General features: G+C 37.4%; 1 protein-coding gene across 1 annotated transcript; it reads left to right on the top strand.

Annotated features, from left to right (window-relative positions):
- Positions 1-1,334: 1,334 nt before the first annotated feature.
- On the top strand, positions 1,335-23,403 carry pdpk1a (3-phosphoinositide dependent protein kinase 1a). Its single transcript, XM_053492478.1, has 14 exons — positions 1,335-1,425; positions 9,731-9,929; positions 10,065-10,107; positions 10,243-10,380; positions 10,519-10,663; positions 11,113-11,210; positions 11,588-11,663; positions 12,726-12,794; positions 13,485-13,581; positions 13,711-13,884; positions 17,533-17,750; positions 18,713-18,770; positions 18,904-19,056; positions 19,163-23,403. The coding sequence occupies exons 2-14, from the start codon at positions 9,801-9,803 to the stop codon at positions 19,274-19,276; spliced, it is 1,512 nt and encodes a 503-aa protein (XP_053348453.1). The 5' UTR covers positions 1,335-1,425; positions 9,731-9,800; the 3' UTR covers positions 19,277-23,403.
- Positions 23,404-27,601: the final 4,198 nt, after the last annotated feature.

Below are 27,601 nucleotides of genomic sequence, written 5' to 3'. Positions count from 1 at the left end.
CCGAAGGGCTTTCTTGTTTTTCTAAGGATACTTTTTTCAGCATTTTCAGGGCTTTTGTTAAGTTTTTTTTTATGGCTTTCACAAGAAATTTTGCTGCATAGCTCATACACACTTGCACGTATGCACATGAAACACAGTACACATTTAGAGCTCATTAAGCCGAACAACTTTCACATTGCATGTCATGGGCTCCACTCAACAGGAAGTCAGTTATTAGGGGCAATAACACGGGGTGCTCATTGTTGTTTGCCACTATATTGTTAATTGTTTTTCCCGAAATGCTGTGCGTGAATGCTAACCGGAGGTCCTACCATGGTCGTAAAATGGGAATAAATACAATGTCACCATCCCTAGTTGCACTACAGAGGTATAAAGGAAAAACTTGTTAGAGCTGTGAGAACTGTTTAAATTGCTGTCAAAGGCAATAGTAATAAATAAGTCAAATATTGTAGTATAGTGACGTACAAGATAAGGTGCAAGAATAATGTGCGGTACTGAGTATAGTATTGCACAAGTCTAAGTCTAAGACACAGCTAAGTTTGTGCATTTCTTCAAGTTTTATCCACAGTATTTGGTCAAAAACCCAACTTTATTTTATAAATAGAACAGAATAGATTTTTAAAAGATGGTTGGAACGTGGGGAGAAGAGCAGCAGGAGTGACAGAAAGGTATCTGTAAAAATGAAAGTATGGTTTGGACAATAGACGTCACCGCGGACCAACACACAGGAAACCAGAGATATGCGAGCTGAAGATGCTGCGATTTGCTTTGGGAGTGACAAGAATGGACAGGAGTAGGAATGAGTATAATAGAGGGCGGTTTGGGGACAAATTTCCAGAGGCCAGACTGAGATGGTTTGGACATGTGCGGAGGAGGGATGAGGAGTGTATTGTGAGGAGATTGTTAAGAGACGGAGCTACAGGGCAGGAAGAGAAGAGGAAGGCCCAGAAGAGGGTTTATGGGTGTGGTGAAGGACAAGCCTGACTAAGGGAAGATGTGGAAGTCGTCACTGCTCTTATCCTCTGTACTCAGTATACAGTATACAGTAGCCTCTTAAATCTGGGAGCTGCACTTCATGCTTTTGACCACCAGATGCCACTAGAGCTCACAGTATTGATGACATTTAGCAGGAAGTTTTAGTTATATCACCGGTTTAAAAAGAAATAATAATTAACTCCTAAAACTGAAACGGAGCAGAATTTTATCTTGCACCTCTATTTTAATTCTAAGAGCCAGACCCTGGGTTGTCTGCGGGGAGTCTATGGATCTAACGCGGTTTGGGTGGACGGCGCGTGCGTGACGTCAGAGACGGAAGCCTGGGGGCGGGGCTTGGGAGAGGCGACGCAGCGCGCGCGCGCTCTCTCTATAAACATTACTAACACGCGCTGAGAGAGCGAGCGTGGAGGAGACACGCGTGGGGAGATAGTGAGTACACTGTGTGTGTGAGAGAGTGTGTGTGTGTGAGAGAACTGTTAACGTGTGAGCTGTTTCAACCCGGCTCCACGGGGAGTGGCGCTGGGGTGTTTTGGTTGTGTTTTTCGTCGCTTTAAACACGTTTCCGGTGGTGAAGTGTTAAGACGACACCGCTGAGGCACGTCTGAGGTAAACCGGGGGTTGGTATTCCAGAATAATCCAGAAAAAAACGCGTTTCTTAATGGAGTTCAGGGTTACCGTAAGTTCCATTGGTTTCTGCGCATGCGCAGTTCACTCACGCACGGCCATCAATGTTTGTTTAGAATCGTGTTAAACCCTGGAGGCGTTTTTTTTTAATGTTGTATAGTTTATACGGGAAGGTAAAATAGTTCTGTATTTTATAACTGTTGTAAGAGGATGAACATTCTATTCTAATAATGTTCACAGAGCGGCTTCATCAAAGGATTCGGTGTTTGTAAACAAAGCGCGCGCGAAGTGACGTCACCTGTTTGTCTCCAGTGTAAACACATCAGGTCATCTCATTAAAGGTTCAGTAGTGTGTGTGTTTAATCCTTATTATGTATGTAATCAGCTCATTTTTAGCTTTAACCTTATGACTATTTCTGCAAACTTTATAAAGTTTAAACAAATAGTCATAAGTTTAAACCTATACACAAACACAGTGCAGGGTGCATTTTTATATATATATATATATATATATATATATATATAGTACTAGTGCAATTACCGGTCATTGACGGTTAAAATGTTTGCAGAAATAATTAAATAATTAAAAAGTTAAATCTAAAAATGATCTGCTGATCTTTAATGTAATCAGTAATATCATTATTATTATTATTATTATTATTATTATTCCAGGTTGAAGCCCACGTACATGTCTGTCTGTTTGTACAGCAGAACTGTCTGTCTAACTTATTAATACAAAAAATCACATTCTGTAAGGTTGAGTATCTTACGCCTTGTTTACACTAAGTTGTCCTTCTTTGGTGGTCAGACAAATACACTCCCTGTTCGGTAATCAGAGAGTAAATCACAGATGAGAAATGGAAAAAGTAGATCGGATAAAGATGAAGTTTTGTCTTAAAACGACTCCAGCGTGTTAAAATTCACTTATACCAATTCAGCGCTGTCATTTCAGTCAAAGTGAAAATATGAACTAATCCCAGTAAAAATAAAAATTCAGTTTATCTTTTCTAATTAATTTTTATTGGTACAGGTGTTTGTATTGAGACAGTGGCGCATTAGTTGATTATTGTAAAGTGAATTATTAAAGCCGACACAACTGTTTATCAGATGTTCATCAACATCGCTTTTACTCACCATATTGATTTAACGTATGGTGCAGGTTAAACTTCAGGCAGATGTCTAAGTGCTGCAAACGATTCATCAAATTTTGTCCAGCCTATATTGGATATCACCAAAAGATGGACTTCTGACGAATGTACACACAAACCTTTCTTTTATATAAAATTGTTGTCATGGTAAAAGTTTTATAGACTCTCTGTATTTTTGTGTTTGTTTTCTGTGTGAACATAAGAGAGGGTGAAGGATCACAATAAGGGGATTTTTTCATTTTATGTAACTCTATAATATTGCATTCTGTCCTTATTCATCATTCTAATGTAAGTCTGGTGAATTTGGGGAATTCCTGGTTTGTTGAAGGTTAAACAAACAGTCCAGACAGCTCTGAGATGGGTGGAGAGCAGTACATATGCATGGAATGATGTTTGTGCATCACAGACAATATTTTTAAGAACTGCATTTTGTTTTTGTATTCGAATTGGTAATGATGAAACAGTCATGTACAAACTGAAGAGTGTAAGCTGAAATTAAATGAACAGCTCTGTTATTTTTTTTCACTGCTGATTACTGAAGCTGTGCACATGCTTTTTGAACAGCTTTATGGTTAGTCCCAGTCCCGCGTTACAGGATCCATTGTGTTTTTTTTTTCTTGAACTTAACAAGTAACTTGTTAAATTGAGTTACTTTAGTAAATTAAGTTGAGTATTTAATTATAACTATATTGTGAATGTTTGGGATGGAGGAGGAGGAGAAGAAAGGCCTAAGAGGAGGTCTATGGATGTTGCTAGGGAGGAGGAGGTTAGAGTGATGAGGTAGATGTGTTTAAACAGTTTGATGGAGACAAATGGTCCACTGTGGCGTCTCCTAACAAGAGCAGCCGAAATAATAAGATGATAAAAAAAAATTAAGCCTTTTGATTAGGGATGCACCGAAATTTCGGCCGCTGAAAATTTTCGGCCGAAATAGCATTATCGGTTTCGGCCGAAACGTAAGAAAGCGCCGAAAATAAAAGCCGAAATTGTCGCCACGCCTCTCCCATCCTCCCGTCTCGTTCGCGCTGTCATTAAGCATCAAACACGGAGTATGTCGGCGGTTTGCAAGCACTTCAAAGTTTCAGATGAAGACAGCAAAGTTGCAATAATTTTAATTAATTTGTAGTTTTTTTTAATACAAACAAAAAGAAAATATTTTAAACATGTTTTTTAATGAAGCCATTTTCGGTTTCGGTATCGGTTTTCGGCCAAGTGCATCCAAAAATTTCGGTTTCGTTTTCGGCCCAGAATTTTCATTTCGGTGCATCCCTACTTTTGATAAGTAATTATTTACCACATATAATGTAGGCAAATCTCTGTTAGGATCAGCATCATGTTCTGATTAGATGCAAAGATACAAGTCTTGTGTGTCACCCAGAAGCAGTATTGGAACTACCTCTGCCTTACTAAATGTCACTTATATTAAAGTTCAGTTTGGCCCGCTGCCGTAGTGGGGACGTCTCTCACCGTCCGACTGACTGCAGTGTCATCGAATGTAACAGAGATGGCATCGTCATCACGTTTTATATCATACTGTGAGGTAATAATATACCTGCTGACTCACAGGAGCAGCGTGAGGAGTGGCAGTGAGTTGACCGCACACTCTGTTTGCAGGTAATGGTTTAAGCACAGGGGCGTGTACGCAGGAGGAGCTCTCGGTTATCTCTAGTTAATTAAGTGAAAAATAATGCTTTTGCAACTTTTGTTAGCTTCTCTCTGGCCTGCTGGTGTTGCGCGTTTGGAAAAAAATTGGTTAGGAATACAGCGGTACCCCAGCATATGAACAGCCCCGACCCACAGATTTTCACCTGAAGAACTAAAAACATACGAGCGACACACCGAGCTAAATGCCGTCTAAGTCCATGCACTTCCGGGGGGCGCTCAGAACTGCGTTTGGATCTGTGGAAAGCCAAGTGAAGCGAGTTTACTAGCAAGTGTGTTTTCTTGTGGAATCATTTAGTGAAAACATAGCAACATGGTTAGTGAGAAGTTATGAAACACCTTACCGAGAAAAAAAAGAGATAGACGCTTTCAGTTTAGTTTTTAAGGCAACTGGTGCCAAGAGGAATCAGACCCAAATGTCCTCATATGGGGACGAGACATTTTCTCCCAAATTGTCTCTCTAAAACCAGTTCTTTTTACAAAGGTTGAGTGGGGGTTAATTTATTTTTGTTTGTTTTATATTTTGTGTTAATTATTTTTATATGAATATTTTTGGGTTGTTGGAGTTTTCATTATTTCTTATGAGGGGAAATGTTTTGATATACGAGTGTTTTGATATACAAGCACGCTTCCTGAACGAATTATGCTCGCAGTACAAGGTTCCACTGTGTTCTTGTACCATTCTTAAATGAGGACTGTTGGATGTAATACTTTACGAAACTTCTTTCTGGTTGAAGACATTGATTAAATTCATAGTTATCAGCTTTGAATTACTAAAAACTGTGTGTAGAATTTACGATGTCTTTACATGTCTTTTCTAAATGTTTGATAGTTTTTATATGCAAAGATATGATTGTAGTGTTGGAAATTGTAACATTGGCAATATTTTTGGGTGTCTGGAGTAGATTATCTGCATGTATAATATTTCCTAGGGAAAAATGTGTTTTGCAATACGAAATTTCACCTTAATATACACCTAATTTGTACGTCAAGGTACCGCTGTATTGTGGTTACAGAATCTAGTAAGAATAGCGTCTGCTATAGTGTAACTCATAATGTTATTTATTTAATTATTTATTTTTAAAGAAAAAAACAGCTTTCAAAAAGCTCAAAAGCAGCTTGCTGTAATTGTTAAGACTAATTGATCTTGATTTTATGTGCAGTATGTCTCTGGTGTGGAGGTGTGCAGGCCATTCATGCTTGACCACGCCCCCCTGTCACTTGACCACGCCCCTTAAACGCCACATACTTAATCTATAACTCATTGTGTGACATCATAGTGTGTCCTTTTAAGAGTGTCCTTCATAAACATCAGCACCCAGGTTGGAATGTGCTAATATTGGGACGTCTAAACGGCTAGTCCCTGGTCCACATTCGGATCTTTTTAAGCTGGACACCTTTCGTTATGTGATCACCACCAAACCGGGGCCAAGATTTTTTTTTTAAATTGCGAAGGGATTTTTGTTATATATAATTATATACTTGTGTATTATGTGATAAGAGTATTGATATTTCTTCTTTAGATGCATCTGTCTTCCTTGTGCTCCCGGGTGGCGATAGTGCAGGTGCTTGGGCCCAAGCATTGTTGTTTTGCAGCTAACAGTTACTTATACAAATTACTTAATAAATAAAAAAAACAGTTTTTGTTTATTCCTACTTTTCTTTTCTTGTTTTTTTTAGAAAGGTTGTTAAAAGACTTTTTTTAATGACATAACTATTTTATTAATAACATTAACATATAATAATAAAAAAAATGTTAGTTGCCACATGCACAAAACAATCTCAAGCTAAATTTAACAACTAATAAAGCTTTTAAAGCTTAATAAGAGCTATTAAATAACTGTGCAATTCGTAATTTGATTATTAGCAGCCCTACAGTTATTACTCAGTTTAACATGTAATCAAACATCATCGATAATCTTTATTAAGATGCATACGCTATACAAACGACAACAAATATTCCATTCATGCAGTATTTCAGCACATCATTGTTTTAGATATAATGTAAATAAGATAACTTTTAATCTTTGTCGAATCTTACATAGTTGTCCAGGTCATACACTTTTTACACGCTTCCTAACTGACTTCTATAACACATTGATTCAACTGGTTTTAATGGGAGAAACTGGCAAATTATATTCACTTGTACTTGTTTTTCTGTCCGTCCCAGTGTAAGAAAATTAAACATCTGTGTTAGAATAAAAGGGAGAATCTCAAATATGTAGTGAAAGTATTAATATAAAACCAAACAACTTCACCATGTGATGACCAAAGTGAAATATACAGATTTTTCGGTTAAGTCTAACATCTGAATAAAACTAAAAAAGTAATCTGTGCTTTCTGTTGTTGTTGTTGTTCGTGATTCTTTTAAAGCTTCCTGTGGCTCATATTACAACCTCGTCAGGTTTTTTCCCGTCACATCACGCAGACATAAACATCTTACCTTCAAATGAGTTACGCTGTATATAGAGGTATGAGTTTTATCACATAATCAACATAGGAGTATTCACCTGTAAAATCTAAAACAGACTGACTCTACACTTGGACGTCTTGTGATGAGGATAACTCGGGAAGATCAGAAATTATTTAATTCTCATCTCCAACTTTGCCGTCCCGAGTGCAACATAAAACTCAGAGCTTTGTTTCAGTTCTCAAACCTAACCCGCGAGTCCCGTCCTAACGTGGCAGCTTCAAGGAGAGAGAGTGTGTGTGTACTGAGAGTGTATCGCACTGGAATCTTGCTGCTAGCTACATGGAATCTTGCCATCTTGACATTCATTTATATTTCAGTGACTCAACTGTTGTAAAAGAGAGCGTTACTGATCATGTGAGTGTACTCATACAGCTTCTTCTGAAACAGCGCAGGCAGTTGTTTTGTTTTTGCTGTGCTGAAGACGATGGTTTTTGAGATCAGAATCCGACATAATCTGTTCCAGCCGCCCAAAAATATTACCAATATCACCGATTTCCAACTCTGTAGTCATAATTTTGAATATAAAAAGAATCAAAACATTTAGAAAAGATTTATAAATTAATTAATATTTCACTTAATTTACGATTTTTTAAAATTGTGTTTCCTCTCGGCACCGGATGCTTTAAAAACCTAACTGGAAATTATTTACTTACAAACAAGGTTTGAACGGCCACCGAGCGCACGCCAGCGTATACAGAAAATACTTTGCGTGCTGAGGTAAATTTCTTGCGAAATTTTAGTTTCTAAGGTGAAAATTCACAAGGTTGGGACGGGGTGCTCATATGCCCAGGTGCTGCTGTATTTAAGCGAGCAAAATTATTGGAACAAACAGTCTTAACGGATGTAGTGTGTATTGTTTGGTTGCGCGTGGGGGGTTCAATGATTATCGATTTTAGACCCGTTGTTCAGTCGTTCCTTAGACTGTTTTTCGCTCCCTGTGGCTTGAAATCACACTTAACACTTAACTGAACACCCCGTGTAGTGTACTTCGCAGGGTACTTCGGGCCAATCGGAACGCGCACACACACACACTGTTGTGCTGTCCCCTTTTTTCAGCTTACAGCAGCACAGCACGCTTTCACTGACACACACAAATTACTCATATTTTTCTCAGGTGTGTGTGTGAACGTTCTTTTCTCACCTAGCTCACTCTCAGGCCCTTCACACTTCACTTTGCTTGACCCCGCCCTTCACCACAGACTTAATCTCGGTTTTCTTTACATTTTAACTTAACGCTCACATCCGACAACTTTAAGCTTTAAATCAATGGTTATGTTTTAGTCCTGTTTGTTGCTTTGCTTTTCATTGGTTTTAGATTTTTTTTTTAAATCTGGAAAGTTATTTACAGGACAAATATTTTAGGGTCTTATTTTTTTTCTTTTTTGTTTGGGTGATTTTTTTTTTCTTTTTCTTTTTTTTTACAGAGTGTGTGTATTGCAGCAGTTTGTGGACACGACATTGCCACATGTTTCTGCTTGGTTGAAGCCACTTCCTCACCTCTTAACTTTGCCTAATACCAATTTACATTTCTGTACGCCCGTAGTAGCGCGAACGGCGGTGCGTAGACAAGCGACTTGCCTGTTTTTTTTTTTTTTATTGTTATCATTATTTTATTTCTGTGGGGTTTTTATTTTGTGCTACGCTAGTCGGATTGTTTACGCTCCTTTTTCACATAACATAAAAGTCAACCTGATTTAGAAACAACTCCCACCGCGTTCTCGATGTTATTGTGCATGAGTAATCGTTATCAGCTGAAGTGAACATATCTTACCATCTGTACTTTTTCTTCGAATCATTTCGAGCTCGTCAAAGTCATTCTGTACTTTCAGAGTCCTGATAGTGAATCGAATAAACAAAAATAAAATAAAATAAATAAATCATTAAATTGAAGTTGAATCCACTCAGCTCCCGCTGTTCAGTGAGAAGCTGTGGGTGTGTGTGTGTTTGTGTGTGTGTGTGTGTTTTGGTTGGGAGTTGCAGGCAAAGAAGGGGGCACAGGCCTCTCTCTCTCATATCTGTGGTTAAGTGTGTTTGGCGGGTTATTGTTGTAAAGTGGTGCTTTCTGTGGCAGGTGTCTGGAAAGTACCAGCATGTCACACCAATAACAGAACCGTGCGTTTGTGTGTGTGTGTGTGTGTGTGTGTGTGAGAGAGAGAGTTGTTTTGCTATACTAACAAACAAATGAGGACTAGTCGATCAAGTCAAATCGAGTAGGCTTTGTTGTCATCACTCTCTTATTTTAATGATTAAAAACTCTTCATGATATTTAAAGAATAAACTTTTGATAGCAATATTTGTGTGTGTGTGAGGATTTGGTGAATATAAACACAACGTTAACGTAGAGAAATTGCTTCGTCTGTATTCAGCAGGTCAGACTTAAAAAAAATTACTTTATTAAAAATCAGAAATCGGATTGATGAAGAAAATTTTGCTTTGTGTCTCTTTAATTTTTATAATTTATTGTAGCACATGCTGTGCAAAAAAAACACACACACACGGCTTGTTCCTTTTTTCCTCTTTTTCCATTCTCTGAATGACTGCAGGTCTGTTCCCGGGTCTTAGTAAACAAATAAGTTGTATAAAAGTGAGCAGAAATATGGAAAAGTGTTTGTTTGATCAGCTCGTCTCTCCTTGCTCCTTGCAGAAGAGTGTAACACCTGTAACCACACAAACACACACACACACACACACACACACACAAACCCAGCCCCTGTGCGTTCATAAGCTGCTGCTTCACTGTTCAGGACTGATTGTAAAGTTCCTGTTTGTAAGTGAGACGGCTCTCTCTTCTTTGCTCCGTCTCTCTCTGTCTGTCTCCGTCTCCCAGCGTGATGCTGCCCTCGTCCAGACCTCGACGCACCCCCGAGCTTGTCTCTCCATGATATCTAAGCGGTTAGATGAAGAAGCTCGAGGAGGTCAACGGTATGGAGGCACCTGTTTCTCAGACGCACCCTCCACAGCAGCTCAAGAAGAAACCCGAGGACTTCAAGTTTGGGAGAATCCTTGGAGAAGGCTCTTTCTCAACCGTGAGTCGAGTCCCAACTCTGCGTTTCAGCTAGAAATGGAAATGCACCAAGATATTATTAGCAAATATCCTGCTGCATGCTTGCTTTTTATTTATTTATTTTTATTTACTTTTGTTTTTCTTCTTATTATTATAGGTGGTTCTTGCAAAAGAGCAGTCTACAGGAAAGGAATATGCAAGTAATGCCTGCTTCATGTGCTCTACTTTCACACACCATCTGTGACACGTTTGCTTCTGCAATCATTTTAGTTTTTTTTCATGCTTAAACCGAAGCATGTTTTCTGTTATCTGGTTTGTTTTGTTTTTTTCTTCAGTCAAGATTCTGGAGAAGCTTCACATCAGGAAGGAAAACAAAACACACTATGTAAAAAGGGAGAGGGACATCATGTCAAACATCGATCATCCCTTTTTTGTAAAGCTCTACTTCACCTTTCAGGATGCTGAAAAATTATGTATCCTTTTTTTTTTTTAATGATTATTATTATTATTTTAAACATTGGTGTTGGGGAAATGTTTAACCACTTTCATTGTTCCCGGAACTAATCTTAATCTCATCCTATTTTAAATTTCCTGAACTTAATGACCGCCAGATTTCGGACTTAGTTACGCAAAGAACGGCGAGCTGCTCCGCTACATCCGCAAAATAGGCTCCTTCGACGAGACCTGCACACGCTTTTACGCTGCAGAGATAGTCTGCGCTCTCGAGTATCTCCATTCCATAGGAATTATTCACAGGTAACTCCTCGCCTTGCGATTTTATGTGCATTTGCAAAATCCGTCAAGCACCATAATGAAACTGGCTCTCATGAAGGCCGTCCCAGGAGGGCGAGACCAAAACCTACCTCTGCCGCAGACGAGAAGTTCATTTAGAGTTATCAGCCTGACAAATGACCAATTAACAGCACCTCAGATTAGAGGCGTTATGAAGTCTTTACAGAGCAAAAGTAGCAGAAACATCTCACCATTAACTGTTTAAAGGAGATTAATGCATTTTTTGGACGCCTTCAGCATTCCTTTACAATGTAGAAAGAAATACAAATTAGGAACGAGTTTGAAGTGACCCCAAACTTTTGAATATATATACTGTACATGTGTGCTGTATATGTGATGTTTAATTTTTTTTTTCCACGAGTAAATCTTAGACGTTGTGCTTGTTTGTTTGTTTCTTTCTTTCTTTCTTTAAGGGACCTGAAACCAGAGAACATTTTGCTCAACGAACAGATGCACATTCAAATAACAGATTTTGGGACGGCAAAGCAGTTTTCTTCAGATAGCACTCAAAGTAACCCCTTTCTCGTTTTCTTCCCTTGCATGTGTTTACGCCACTCTGTTGTGGTTAGAACTTGCCCTAACCTTTCTCTAGGTCAGCACTCTGCCTTGTGTTATGTATAGATACATTACTGTATCGCCCGCCCCTCTCTCTCCCTCTCTCTCCCTCTCTCTCTCTCTCTCTCTCTCTGAGACGAATAAGTGTAAATATGGGATTTGGGGTATTCCAGCTTTCATCAAAAAAAAAAAAAAGGGCGGTTTTGTTTTGAACTCATTTATTGTAATGCCTGCTTTTCTTTCTCTCTCTAGTGGGTTTCTCATGCATGTGGTTAGTGACTCACGAGGGGTGTGTGTTTGTGTGTGTGTGTGTTTGTGTTTTATCCTTCACAGCCAGAGCGAACTCATTTGTCGGGACCGCGCAATATGTTTCTCCAGAACTGCTGACTGAAAAATCAGCATGTAAAAGGTACTAAGCATGAATCTGAAAGGGACTTGACTCCGTTTGGCCGTTTGAACGTGTATATTATATTTTTACTTTTATATCCGTACTAGATTATTTTAACTGTGTAACGACCTGCTCAACTTTTTGGTAGAGCACATTTCCAGTCACTTTGTGTTATTGAAAAAGAACCTAAATCCATCTCTACCATTTGGTTGAGGTACGCTATGCTAAAAATATCTAGATAATGCTACGTCTTTATATATTTACTTAATAGTTAATAGTATAGTTTATACATTACATATCTTTATATAGTTTATCTTTTAAGTTGCTTTGTAGCATACCATTAGAAATACATTGAGCTTAAAGGAAAAAAATAATAATAATAATAAGATTTGTGCTGTTGCAAAAATTTTTTATTTTATTTTTCTGGTTTTTGTAAAATATCTCAAGATTTTTACCATGTAGTGACATCTCAACCGTTTGGAAGAGGCCTATACTGAGATCTTTTAAAATGATATATATAGATTTTTTTTTTATTATTATTATTATTATTGCCCCATGGATATAAAGAAACTGCAAATATTTTTTTCCTGAGTAATTAAAATATTTATTTAGTAAAAATTCTTATTTGTCGTCTTTTCAACCTTGTTCGTTTTGTTTCCAAAAGCCACAGTTAGTGACTAGGGTTTATTATTGTATTTGAGGATGAAACATGGCTGAGACTGAGCTGAAAAGAAAGCGATTCAAGCAAACTGTAACAGAAGAAACGTAAAGCAGCGCAGAATGCCTTTTTTTTTTTTTTTAAATCGAAGTATAGTTTATTTGGGACGGCGGTTTAAAAGATGCACATCACATGATTTTCGAGCTTTTTGCAGAAATTTGCAGAAATTAACCTTCAGCACTATTTCAAGTCATGAACACAAAAACTTGTGACTATTTCTGAGTTGTATTTGTATCGTACCATAACACTCTCCAAAAATTTTATGTATCTTACATCATGTGGAACCCAAAAACCTTTTTGTTATAATAATAATAAAATTCCTTAAGAACCTGAAGAGGGTTAACACTTTGTTTATATGCTTTTAGTTCTGACCTCTGGGCTCTAGGCTGTATAGTTTACCAACTGGTGGCTGGACTGCCCCCCTTCAGAGCTGCGTAAGTCCTAACCAACACCTCTTTCTACTTTTTTCTTATTCATAACAATGCTATCTTAAACTTTTTTTTTTTGCATTCAGAGTCTACCTTTTCTATAAGAAGAAAAAAATTTATATCCATGGACAGAGTTCTTTTTTGACCTTCTTAAATATTGAATGAAATGTGTACAGTATTTATTATTGACAGAACACATAAGATCTTTAGTGATTGAAGGTTGTGATTTCCAAAGATTTACCAAGGACGTGATAAACTGTACTAGACTCTGCGTGCTGACTGCAGTGTACAGAAAGGACCTTTGTTGTAATAGTTTTTAGTTAGTTTTTTTTTTTTTTAATAAAAACAAAACAAAAAAAAGCATGGTGTGAAATAACAGGAAGTAATGGCTTTGGTGTTTATGACTTGTTTGTCTAGAGAGTCTACACGCTCAATGAAAAGCCCCAACCGCTCTGTCACATGGTCCGTTTGCCTCCTGGTTAGATTTACAAATTATTTTAGATGCTCGTACAAACTTTATCACTCAGACTGTCATGGCTTGTTCCAGCTCATTAAAGTGCTTTAAAAATATCTTTTTTTTAAATCTACCTACTGATTTCTGTTCTGACTGGAGTCACGGTTTTAATTTTTGTTTGTTTGTCTGTTTTTGAACAGCTCACACTAAGTGTGTTGTTGTTCTGTCTTGTCTTTAATTAGGAATGAATACTTGATATTCCAGAAGATAATAAAACTGGAGTATGACTTTCCAGAGAAATTCTTCCCCAAAGCTAAGGATCTGGTGGAGAGGCTATTAGTGAGTTTGCTTTAACGTTATTGCTATTTATTTTTTTTAAACGTCCATGTATAGCGTCGGATGCGTTCGTGTTCTTGATCAAAAGCTTTAATATTCAGTCTTTGATTTGGTGTCGTTATGCGTTTTCAGGTTTCGGAGCCCTCCAAGCGTCTAGGTTGTGAGGAGATGGGAGGCTACAATCCCCTGAGAGCCCATGTGTTTTTTGAGAGCATCTCCTGGGAAAACCTGCACCTGCAGACTCCTCCAAAACTCAACGCGTACCTGCCGGCCATGGCCGAGGATGAGGAGGAGTTCTATGGCAATGTGAGCATCTTTTAATCCCCTGGTGTGATGATACAGTGATTCCATTACGGCATTTAGCTCTTATTTCTTAAATATTTCATTGAAGTTGTGCGTAAATGTTTGTGGAAGCCTAAACAAACTTACAGGTTGTACTTAAAGAGAGTGTATACTTGCATGCATGCAGAAATCACATTCCTGATGCAGCTGGAAGCTTGAAATGAACGATAAGGGAGAAAAAAGCTTGAAATGTAAAATAGGAAAAGGAAGTTATTTTGAGATGATGTCTACACCAAAAAAGATGTTTAATAATATATAATGTTAATTATAATAAGTGAGCTCTGTATCTTGCATCGGATGAAGAGTTTGTTTTTATGCTTTTGTCTTAATTTTATAGTGTTTGATAACTTTCTTTATTTAACATTAATAATATAAATTACTGTTTTCACGACAACCATTTTCCTCATCGGGTCCCTGTTATAGTTTACTATTATGCAGATGTTTTTCTGTTCTGTAAGTCACTCTGGATAATGGCGCTGCAAATCTATCGATGCAAAGTCGCAGTCTAGACTGAACAGTATATTGCAGCAATCCGTGCAAAATTAAGGTTTTTGTTAATTAGGCTTATATATATATATATATATATATATATACACACACATATATTAGTGCTGCACAATTAATCGCATCGCATTCGCAATCACCATTTAAACCATTTGAAATTATCTAATTAAAAAAAAAAAGAAAGAAGTCTCAGAGTCTCTAAAGTCCTAAAACTGTCCAATCAAACACCTTATTCATCGCTGCATTGTTTGTTTTAAACTAGTTCTGTGTGTGTGTGGTGCCCAGGAAAGGTTAATCTGGTGCTTTTTGTATATTGATATAAAACTAAAAAGGTACATTTTCTGAAGAATATATGAGTGGTGCTTGCTGGGGCGAAATAAGCCCGCCCTTATGTCTCTATGACGACAGTGGTTCAGTTTCAAAGTTCCTAGAGCACTTCCTGTTTCAATGAGGAGTACTTTTACCATTATATATCAATGGGGCGAATTTAAGCACCTCTTGCTGCCCAGGGGTACAACGTAAACCCTCTTGCGGGGTGTCTTCTGACACAACTTGCAAGCCTCTTCAAAGGTGATAAATTTGATTCTTGCCCTGCGCGGAATCCGTCAAAGTTGGTCTTAATGTTGAGTCTATGGGATTTTTTTGGGGCAGTTAATTTTTGGGGGCAGCAATTAACCTCCCCACCCCTTAGAAAAGTTATAGCACCCCATTCCTGAATAAGCTGCATGATTTGACACCTCTTTCATGGGTCTACGACAAAGGGTACGGGACTAATTGTATGTCTTTGGGGAATGTTAAGCCTGGGGGATTTTCTGGACTAGTTATTTCTCTTGTACAGAAGTGGGAAAAAGAAAAATTACAAGTCTGTGAGGAGATGATGATGATGATAGTAGTGGGACTTATACTAATAATTAATAAATATGATGCACTTGCAGGCATCATGCAGAATGAGAAAACATCAATAACACAAGAAAACCACAGACGCTGTCACGTGATACTTAGCGACGGCTGTGTTGTGAAAGAGGGATTTCAGAAACTAATAAACATTAGACCAGAAATATAAGCTTCCTTCATGCAACTACTTCTGGTGTCATTATTTGCCTTCCATCTATATAAATGATTTTGAGTAATAAATGGTATATTTAATAGTTAAATATCGCAGTTTAAATTACAATCGAATTTTTATTATTATTTTATTTTAATTGTGCGGTCCTTATAAATTCACGCACGCTTAGGAGTGCAAGTAAAAAGTTAACCAAACTGTCAGTCATATAAACACTTTACTAATAAATCTGTTCATTTTTTGTTTAATTTGCGTCTATAGAAATCAAAGGCTAGTGTGATATTAACTTGCTTTTTATCATAATCTATTAAAACATAAAAACTGCTATTTTTTTACTTACATTAAATTATTAAACAGCGCTGTATTTGTCCTTTATGCCGCAGTGTTTGAGAAACAGGGTGACCCAGATTAACTTTTCTCTCTAAGTATAAAACTATTACACAAACTATGACTTTTAAGTTTCTGAGTGCTATTTCTGAGTAACTAATGTGGTAACTTATCTTCTTCTCTCATCTTTTAATCATCTTTTTTTCTAGTTTAAACATCGAGCGGTCCGATGTATTCTGCAAAGTAAACCATCATAAGCAGTGTTACTCGACCTTTAGCCATAAATTCAGTTTGGTTTGATTCGGTGTCGTGGTACACACAATTCTGAACCACAAAAAAAACAAAAAACAAAAGAACACCACTGATCAAAAGGTTGGATAAGAAGACATAGTGCTGAAAATTTATTTTTAAAGCTGTCAGTAAACTCATCATATATAAAAATGTCGACTTGTGGAAATTAAATGAGCATTTGAAAAACGATCAAGTCGTGACTTTACATATAGTTAATATCTGGATACGTACTCTAGCTCAGTCTGAAGCTGAGCAGCTCTACACAGGTGCAGAGGCAAAAACGTCTCTCCGATTCCGATTTGACCGTTCTCAGGTCACATGACCGCGTTTTAGATACGTATCCGATCTACGACTGCAAACATAAGAACTAAGAAATAAAAGAATTAGCTCGGATTCCAGTCGCTTTAGGCCGGTAACATGAACACATGACCACCATGTCAGTTTTCCCTTAAACTTGTCACCCGTCAGTGTATAGAAGAGGACGTCATTTGGAATTCAGTCCTGTACTCTGTGAAAACGTCACGACATGTGGGGATAGTGGGTGTTCACATCCAAGTGATGTAGGATCTGTGTAAAAATCGCAGCAGCTGTGGTATGCGGTCTTCTCCTTCTTCTTTTTAAAGGAAGTAAAAGTGGATAATCTATTTATAGAGTGGAACCTCAGATTGTAAGTAATCCATTTTGCAAGCGTTCTGCAAGTTTAAAAAAAAATTTGACTTTATAAAATAGTGAGTCTTGATATACGAGTACCGAGTATCACGCAGCACGCATGCGCTTCTTGTTTTGACGGCGTGCGTCACATGATCACAACCGAGCCAATGGTTTTTCTCTCTTTCGCGCTGCGGAATTGTTTGTAATCGTGTCCTATGCTCTGTCTCAGTGCACATGCAGGACTCGTATAGTCGACATCCGAGCGTGCGTGTACTGTTTACTATAACACTGTGAGCACGTGTGTGTGAGTGCACGTGTAAAGATTTTATTTATTTTGTGTGAGAGAAAGTTGTCCTAAACCACTTTTGTATAAATTATTTGTATTTTTTATTTTTTTCTAATTTTGGACTTATTAGGATTTTAACACTCTCAATTTTAGATTTTAATTTTTTCCCGTAGAATTATTTTTTTTTTCCTGAAGAAGCTTTCAGTTGTCCACAATATTGATATATTTTGTTAAACAAATGTATTTTCATTAGAAAATGTACTAAACTTTTTGGTGTTCCTGATTTTCCCAGTGTGTGCTTTCTTTTTTTTAAATGATAAACCTAATAGTTGATGTGACCAAACCAAATGTTTTTACTCTAACTCTGAAGTTTATTATTATTACGATTATTTAGACTTCTGGAAATCATACACACACCCTACAGTGATCCTTGTGGTGATGTAACTTTGACTTCATGTTTATGATCTGTGTGCGTTTCCTTGTCGCGCAGTACGATGACCTCCTGAGCCAGTTCAGCAGCATGGAGGTGGTTCACTCCAGTTCCTCGCAGGCTCTCTCGGTGTCGACCACGTTGCTGCCCCAGAGATCCACCAGCAACATCGAGCAGTATATCCATGACCTGGATAACAACTCCTTCGAGCTGGACTTGCAGTTCTCTAGTGAGGAGAAACGGCTGCTGCTGCAGAAGCAGACCAACAGGAACCCCTGGTAGGTCGCACCCATCGTCAGTTTTCAGAAAACTGGTTGAATTACGTAGCATGCTACATCTGAAGTGAAGGTTACGTTTGGGAAGTTTGACTCACTGGCTTTCGCGGCACGATCTCGAGAACTTGAGGGGTTCCTAGGGGGATCATCAGGAATTTTGTCAGAGCTCAGTACGGCTTGATGGTTCAGAAAAACTCTATTTTGAGTGTGTGTAATGAGAGGGTTTGAGAAAAATTTAAATCAGAGGATTTTAACGCACAATTTTAGATTTCAATTATTTTACCTCTCAGTTGTCCACAATATTGATATATTTTGTTAAAAAAAAAGAAGAAGAAAAAAAGTTAAAAATAATTAATAGTGCTGATGGAAATACATTTGTTTATGATTATTATTTCTTACCTTTTTTAGCTTGTGCTTTTAGCATTGTTAAACTGTTTACTTTTTTCGTATTGTACGTACGAAATTGTTTCATTTGTTCAGGGTACTTAAAAAATACATTATAATATAAAAATACGAATATACCAATTTAAATGTGTTAAACGTTTAGTTTTTTAAATCACACTTGTTGCTTCTGAATTAATTTCTTTTACAGTTACTTTTGTGTTTAAACGTGTTACTCTGCGATTAATGTGACATTTTTAATAACCATACTAACCCCGTGCAGTTATAAAAGAACAAAACAACATATTGATAAATTCCAGGTTTTACACCAGATGATATAAACATGACATTAAGCATGACCTCGCTGCGTTCAGTACACACTGGTGTTAATCAGCGTTGCCTTTCTTTCTTCAGTAAGCTTTATTTATATCTTTTGCTCAGGTGAGAGTAAAAACTCCTCCTGTGTTTGTATCTTACGGTTGACATCAGTTATACATTGTCAGATTCATCAAACTGAAGCTCAGCTTATGGACTGTGTGTCCTTAACCAGTCTTTTCTCTTTCTTTGTTTCTTTCCGTTTGAAGGCACCAGTTTGTTGAAAACAATTTAATACTAAAAATGGGACCAGTCGACAAAAGAAAGGTGAGATATTTTTATCTGTAATAGAAATATCTCCAGTGATAAGAGTGTGAAATACAGTTTCAGCCTCACAGCGCCCCCTGTAGTCAGGGATTTGGAGCTGCATTAAATCCTCTCTCTCTCTCACACCACACAGGGCTTGTTTGCTCGTCGAAGGCAGCTCCTGCTGACGGAGGGGCCACATCTCTACTACGTCGATCCAGTGAATAAAGTCCTGAAAGGAGAGATCCCGTGGTCTCCTGAACTGCGACCGGAAGCCAAGAACTTCAAGACTTTCTTTGTGCACACGGTAAAACGATTCGCCTTCTGCATTCATAACACAAAGTGAAATAACGGGTGTAGATACTGCGCTTCACATGTGGAAGGTTCTGACCTCTGATTCTTTCCCCGTGTAGCCACACAGGACGTATTACCTAATGGACCCTAACGGCAATGCGGACAAGTGGTGTAAGAAGATCCAAGAAGTCTGGGGAAAGATTTACCACAATCATCAGACTACAGACATATAGAGAGAGAGAGAGAGAGAGTCTTCTCCTCAAGTCAAGGCTTGTCCTCATGAACTGAGCCTGTTATTAGCTAAAAGCACTAAAGACAAGAACAGCAGTTTAGGATTAAATAAAATGTACATTCTGTGGTAGGCTTGTGCGATATCCGATTTTCCCTGATCAGGATTTCCCACTTGAAATTTGCCCATAAACGATTTAAAGAAGAGGAGGAACGAACACTCAGCTAGGTGAAGTGATTCAATCAGCCATAACATTACAACGCAAAATATTTAACCCAGAATTGTGTAGGTTCCCCTTAAGGACGTGGCTCTGCACGGCTTCTGGGATCCCGTGTGTGCTGTGGGTTGTCCGGTGGCATGGGGTGTCTGCGGATCGGACTTGTTTGGTGTATGGTGCTAGATTGGATTGGGTTTGGATGGTTGTGACTCTTTTTCCACTGGCCCTTGGGTGTGACAGAGTGTCCTGGTGCCTTTCTATCATGGCCAGCACTGATTTTATTTTTTTATTATTTCTTTTAATTTTTTTTGTGCTGCATTCATTTTTCCAGGTGACTGGACAGGCTTTTGGTCCCGCGGGTATGCGTGAGCCTTTGGTGCCCATGATCCGGTCACCAGTTTACTAATATATAATTAATAATCAATGATAGTGTGTTAATGTTATGGCTGATCGGTGTATTATATACAGACATGCAAGAAGTAAATAGGCATCCACAGTTTTGTAATGAAATGAACATCACCATTATGTGTCACGTGAACATGTGACGATTAGCTGTTAAACCATCTCTAATGCTTTGTTGACTTTCCTCAAGCATCTTTAATCCTATAATTCTATTCCTAGACGTGTTGTTGCTCTTAATGATGGAAAGATGGATAGAAATGACACCTAGGAATGGAAAGAGAGGATTGTTCTCAACAGATCACGAGGCCCAGGTTGACCAGGTCATGCCTCTGTTTTACTCTGATTTATATTTTAAATCGAATTATAATTTTGTTAACACTAGAAAGAGGGATTTGAAGATCCTCTGGGACAATCCATCCTCAGATTGACCAGCAGTCCTGTGTGCCTCTGTGAAAATCAGACATTCGGTTTTGAACGCAGGCTTAAATACGGGTTTATTTCAATATGCAAAGAAGGAACCAAATAGTAGCTTTGGTAACAGTAATTTTGGGTGTATGTACAGTTTATCATAAAACTATAGTTGTCTGCTTCTTGCATGTTTGTACGTATAAACATCACATTTACATGTTGTTTACAAAGTGTTTGATTCTATGCGTTATTTTTATTCACAAATTTACTTTTTATTTAAATTTTTTTTAATGACACCCCTTATATCCTAAATATACTCCAGTGATGTGATCATTGTTATACAGCGGTACCTCGGCAAATGGAATTAAATTCTTGCCAGAGGCGAGTTCTTAAGGTGGAATTTCGTATTGCAAAATGCATTTTCTCATAGAAAATAATCCGTTCCAGCCACCCAAAAATATTATCAATGTTACCGATTTCCAACACTATAATCATACCTTTTGTATAAAAAAAGTCAATATAAGAAATAAATAGTCATTAAACATCACTTAACCTTAATTTATGATTCCTCTTGGCACTGGCTGGTTTAAAAATCAAGCTAAAAGCGTCTCCCTTTTTTTCTTGCTATCATTTTTGTTACCCGTGGTGCTATCGCTTTACTAAAGCTCACACAAAATGCAACAAAAAAAATATGTAAACTCGCTTTGCTTGACTTTTTCCTTTCGTCCAAGTTTTGAACAGCAAAATTTCAGTTCTAAAGGCCAAAATTTGCAAGGCGGGACGTTCATATGCCGAGGTACCTCTGTATACTTTTGTAATATAGTCCTATAAAGCCCTAGTTGGACAGGATTATATTTACATGGGTTTTGGGATACTTTCCTATTTTACAGCTCCTTTGTGATTTTATCCCTATGCTAATTGCCCATGTTTTTTTTTTTTTTTGTTTTTGTTTTTTTTTGTTTTTTTTTGTCCAAGCTCTTTTGAGGAAATTACAGACGTCCAGTTTTTCACCAAACCTCTCGCATCACATCTAAAGAAACTTTTGATCTTTGACTACATCACTAAATTGAAGCGTTTTGATATAAATATATATATTTTTTTCAAATTTGGTTTGTCCTAAAGTGAAATAAGGGACGCAGATCTTCTGTACGGCAGTAACTCTTTTACTGTTTTGAGCCAGGCGTGATCATGTGACTGCGTGACATGAACATCCAGGTTTGTAGAAAATCCAACTGGTTTGAGACTTGATCACATGGCCATTGGTGTTCGGACGTGAGCTTTTTATCTAAAAGACATTAATATCTTTCTGATAAACTAATCCAGTTCCAGTAAGGCTTTTTTTTAATAGTTCATATTAGCAAACTCAAAATATTCTCCGTTTAACGTGACGTGTATGAGATGGAGGAAGTGGGCAGGGCTTTTCGAACACTTGAGCAGAACAGTTCTGAGTCTGATATCAGTTGTCGCATCAATCTATCTCTTGATGAGTGGTAATACATAACATCAGGTCTGATAATAAAATGTAATATTCTTCAATTAAATTTATTCAATTTAATTGGCTGGATTAAATGGCAAATTCATATCACATACGGATTGCACAAGCCTGAAAAATCCACAGATGTTCTTCTCAGTCTCTGTGCTCATGAGTGTGCCGTAGCACTTTGCTCTGTCGTGTTATAGATTCATAATCTAACTTTAATTTAATAAGAATAAGCCCTGGTGTACTGCTAGTTATACATCTGCATATAGCTAAAAGCTCCACCGGCCTCGGCGTGTGTTCCCTTTAAAGGCGGCAATCAAGTTTAAGCCGGCCGTCTGGCTGTCGTTTACTAGAATACAAGTAGACAGGTACTCGAATCGCTTTAAGAGTCCGTGGAGGAAGAGAGGCTCCAGACGATTGCATTTTGCACTGAACTGTACATAAAAGCAGTATGAGCGTATTTATGAATTTATGAGCGCTGTAGACGTTTCTGTTGCACCTTCCTCAAAGTTCGAGGACTTTTTCAGCAGGAAATCCAGTGCCTGTTTTTTTTTTTTTATTTTGTTTGTGTTTAATTTATTCAAGTTTGAGTATACAGGGAGTATACTTTACAACCTGTGCCTCTCTGGTGTATGTCGTTGTTTATAAGTTTAGGACAGTGTTTAAGTCGGAGTGTGCGATCAGGAGAGACTACAAAATGAGACGCGTGGGTTTCCATGCCACAAAAATGAGAAAAAAAAATGACTACTGTTTGCAATGAAAAAATAAGTTGCAGAAATAATTGCATGCTGTTTATGCGGAATGGTATCGTTCCTGCATTTTAGTGGCATTTTATCCATACTTTTGTGGTTGATGGGGGTTTTTTGTTTGTTTATTTGTTAGTTTGTTTGTTTTTTGGTTTACAAATCAAATTCAGATTTGTACTCATTCTTAAAATTCAGATAAAGGTACACTTTATTTGCTCCACATTCCTTTTTTTCATAGACTTTGATGGATTTTTAAACAAACATTTTTTTGTGAAAGTTTTCCTGGCTTTAATGGAATGCTCTTTAGCTGTAAATAAAATCTCTAAATGCAATCCTAAACACACATTGAACTGCTGTATCTGTCGAAATGAACACGTGGACCCGGATGTGGATTTCTCCTGATGGATTTTCTTTGTACGTTTGAGATTCTACCTGCTCTGTGGCCGAATACAACTGTGATGTAAAGATATTCAGGAAGTAACTTAATGTTACAGAGATACTGCTTTTATATTTTTATTCTTCTATAAGATTATTTGCTGACCGTGGTTCAGCTCGCTGTTGTTTATGCTTTATTTAAAGTCTAATATATGAACCGTGCTGTCGGAGATCACCTTCAGGGGCTGTGATATGTGTCCTGAGATGTAAAAAAATTAATGTGGAGAAGAAAAAAAAAATACTTGTAAGCTATTATCTTTTGCTACCTTTTCATTTCATTGTACAACTTTCTGTTTGGTTATTAAATTAATGATGTCGAATTTAAATGCTTTCTTTTTCTGGGGTTTGTGTGTTTATTTAAAGATATTTTAACTATTTCTCCATAGAATGCCTCGTGTGATCACATGACGGCGCCTGTAATAAAAGCATGTATGTTTTTATTATTTCTGTTTCTTTGTTATTTAACCTTATTTAAAGCAAGGATTTTCCTAGAAAGTTCTTTCGTGATTATTGTCTTGAACATTTCCTTAAAAACTTTACTTTTTACTGATCGTCCTTAGTGCCAGGGCTTGAACCCACAACCTTCTCATCAGTAACTTAAAACCTTTTAAGCTAGCACTTCCTCAAGTAAATTAAGCTCTGCTTTTGAGGTGTGCAATTATAGTACTTTAAAATATCTTAATTAGTGAGTGAAACCTGTTAAGGGGTAATTCAACACTAAACACCACATTTTAATAGAATATGGCAAAAGTCAAAACGAAACAAAACGAGGACAAGTTTGATAGGAACTTTTTTTTCCAGATACACGTGTGGGCGGGCTACACGGTCCAAAAAAAACATTTTTGTGATGTATACCAGTGAATAAGGAGAAGAAAAAAAAATCTTCGCTTTACACCTTATTTTTCATAGGATATTATTATTCTCGTAGGTGGGGAAACAAATTAAAAAGGTGACGACGAGTCATTTTGCAATTGATCCAAAAAGAGTCACGTTTTGGATTTGTATTCAAGTAATACCTATTGGACAAGTCTCGCGGTTTCCTTTGTGGTCAATATTTTATTCGTCATGTACACGACCATATACAATATGATATGCAATGAAACACTTATGAGACTGTTCATGACCTAAAAATGGAAAGATAACACCGTAGGATTTTACTGCAGTAAAAAAAAAAATTGTAAAACAAGAGCAATGTAAAATGAAAACAAAATTTTAAAATAATGTACAATCTACAAATCTACATCCTTACAAATTTACAATATAATTCAAATATTATACAGAATGTGCAATGTTCAAGGGTATAAATGGGTAAAGATATGGTGTACTGGTTTAACAGCAGCAGTACAAGTGAAACATGAAGTATGAACTGAAATGACGTGTACAGTTTATCAGCAGCAGTGTTATTGCCCGTTTTTTGCAGAGCCAGTCAGTGCAGTAAAGCTTGTGCATGTGATTTGTGTTGCTATGGATATCATGCCGGCCATTCGCGCATCTACAGTAGGGCCGCCAGCTCGCTTATTCCTTTGTGCTGGGTGCCAATATTTCTGCTTTATCCCGAAGGGAATCCACACGACACGGCCAGAACACAAACAGGCTTTATGGTATTCTTAGATCCTAAAATGTCTGTAATCGCACCAGCGTAGGAGTTTGTGAAGCAAAACCAGGGAGTGGGCGAGTTTCTAATTTTTCCTATCGCACGTAAAAACCCGATCGCAATCTATAAATAAAGTCAACTAGAATCTGATGACCAGCATGAGCAGAAATCTGCAATAAGATAGATAGAGATAGATACTTTATTCATCCTCATGGGACAATTCACAAGATCCAGCAGTCCACAGATAGTTACATCTAGAAAATAAGAAAAATAAGGTAAAAACAATCCTATAAACAAACAAAAACAAAAAAGGTAAAAGCTCCTGTGCAAATTATTGTGAAAGTCAGATAATTGTTTAGCTAAAGCATTACTTTTATAACAGTTTTTTTTTTTTTTAGATCCCCAGTCTGTATAAAAGGTCCCTGTTTGCTGATTGCTACACGTCCTCCTGTAGACACGTCCTCCTGAAACAGTAAAACAGTGTACTAAGTGAACTTCCTGCAGTTAACAATGCAGGAGCGTTTGTGTTGATGCTTGATGAAGGTTTGATTTTGCGAGGCCGATTGCGTCCCGTTATCTTGGATCACGGTGGGACGTTCAGAGACTGAGGAGCTGCTGCGCCATTTCAAAGTAAGTATTGTTGTTCTTTTTGTTAATGGAATTGTATTTGGATCAGTTACGGATCCACTCTTCCGCAGAAATCTCAGATTTGAGACTTGAGACGACTTAATAGATTCAACATCTAGTGGATTGGGCCTTTGTTAATTCAATTTTGAAATATCTGTAAATAAATTTAAATGTTAAAGCTGTCTCGAGAGCCGTTTCTAATTCAATTCAATTCAATTTTATTTGTATAGCGCTTTTAACAATTGGCATTGTCCCAAAGCAGCTTTACACAATCAAAAGAATTATTTAAGTTTGTATGGAATTTGAATGTGTATGAATTAAAAATTCAGTTACACAGTCACACAGTCATTGAATAACTTGGAGTAAACTGGGGACGGGATCGGGGGCACACACGGGTCATCTATCCCTGTGGGAACCAAAGGTCGGGTCCGTCTGGTCCGATCTCACAGAAAGGTCAATGCTGGTTACGATAGAAAGGTATCAGAGCACTCAGCCATGGGACAAACAAGTCGGAAACCTGGAGGCACAAGGGGAACCCAAAACCTAGGCCCTGTGAACGTTATTGCTAATAGGTGTGTGTGTGTGTGTGTGTGTGTTTTTTTCTCAAAATTACCATGCAGGTTTCATCTTTAACTGGGTAAATAAATAAATTATATTATTAATAAATTAATAAATAGCTTAAAGAGGGGGTGGATTTTCTGTTTTAAAACTCAAAATTTAAAACTCAAATTTAAAATTGAGAAAAGTCCCAAAAAGCGAGTACTGGCTGCTGTATCTTTGCTTTTGTTGCCTATGGCTGCTGCAGAGCCACAATTAGGTGACAATCTCATTAATTATCCAATGCTGCCACCTAGTATCGAATAAGTGTCACTGTAGAAGATTTAGGGTGGGTTTTCTCAGTCATGATCGAACACACATTTAAAAAGAATTTGAGAACAACACAGCATCCAGCACCCAAACCCCAGCCATTGGATGCAGTGCCAGTCCCACGCCCAGATAAAATGGGAGGGTTGGGTCAGGAAACGCATACGGCGTAGATCCTGTGACACGTTGGGTGTGGATCAGATGTTCAGCCGTGGCGATCCCTCGATGGACGGAGCCACAAACAAGGCAGCTGCAGTAAACGTCTGGAAAATTATCCTGAAGAGAGGAAACTCAGCATTTGGTCATGGGTTCAATTGTTTTCATCCAAATATTAAAGTCAATCCTTATGTTTGCAATTATGTTTGTTTGTTCCATTATTTACGTGATTGTGTGTCTCAACTAATATAATATTCATATAATATTAAATTATGTGAATAAGGACAAAGGGGGAAGTTCTGTTCCTTAAAGGTAAATTGTTAATGCAATAAAATCAATGTTACCTTTTAATAGTGTTTAAATAAACACGGTTTCCAAAATTAAGGCAAATGAATATTTGAAAATTATTAAATGTCATTAAAATGTGTTTTGGTCAGTCTGAATATAAAAAAAAAGAAATTTCCCAACATGATGAATAAAGGTTAAATGTTAAACATTGATATTGTTTGATGTAACTATGGATCAATTAAATTTATTAGCAAATATTAACGTAATCTTGTGATAAAGTATCTTGTGGCCACAACATAGTAAGTATCCCGTTCCCATAATTCGTGGACACAACATAGTCTTGGGATTAGCCATGAGATACTATGTTATGACCAGGAGATAGTATGTTATGACCAGGAATTACTAAATCGTGGGAATGAGACACTATGTTTTGGCTACGACTTACTAAAACATGGGAACAAGATACTAATGTGTGAGAATGAGATAATATGTTATGACCACGAGATAGTAAGTTGTGACCATAATTTACGAAGGTGTGGGAACGAGATATTATGTCATGGCAAGTACATAGTATCCCTTGGCCACAACATAGTATCTCACGGTTACAACATATTATCTTGTTTCCATGCATTAATAATTATTAGCATTAAAATATGGGGTCCCACAAGGGTCAGTTTTAGGACATCTGCTGTTCTCAATATACATGCTTCCCTTGGGTAACATCATTAGAAGACATGGGATTAGTTTCCATTGTTATGCTGATGATACCCAATTATATATCTCAACAAAACCAGACAAAATACCTAAATTGTCTAGATTAACCGAGTGTGTCCAGGACATAAAAAATTGGATGACCAATAACTTTCTTTTACTAAACTCAGACAAGATATTGTCGATATCTACGATATTACTCATCGGCCCAAAAAATAAGCACACAACAGCTTTATCAATTCAGCCTGCGTTTAGAAGGATGTACTGTTTCTACTAGCTCAACAGTAAAAGACCTGGGCGTAATATTAGACAGTAACTTGTCTTTTGACAATCATATTTCCAATATCACAAAAAAAAATTGTGATATTGGAAGGATATTGGATATTTTTTCATGGAGTTTT

Source organism: Clarias gariepinus, chromosome 3, assembly GCF_024256425.1.
Source record: "Clarias gariepinus isolate MV-2021 ecotype Netherlands chromosome 3, CGAR_prim_01v2, whole genome shotgun sequence".
Classification (NCBI taxonomy): domain Eukaryota; kingdom Metazoa; phylum Chordata; class Actinopteri; order Siluriformes; family Clariidae; genus Clarias; species Clarias gariepinus.
The sequence above is the reverse complement of the archived record's forward strand: the minus strand, read 5'-3'. Positions and strand labels throughout refer to the sequence as shown.

What these genes read in the sequence shown, in the direction of transcription:
- pdpk1a (XM_053492478.1), top strand. Translation starts at nt 9,801, where the DNA reads ATGAAGAAGCTCGAGGAGGTCAACGGTATGGAGGCACCTGTTTCTCAG. An exon ending in AGGAGGAGTTCTATGGCAAT is followed by an intron (nt 13,885 to 17,532) that starts GTGAGCATCTTT and finishes CTTGTCGCGCAG; the next exon opens with TACGATGACCTCCTGAGCCA. An exon ending in AGACTTTCTTTGTGCACACG is followed by an intron (nt 19,057 to 19,162) that starts GTAAAACGATTC and finishes TTCCCCGTGTAG; the next exon opens with CCACACAGGACGTATTACCT.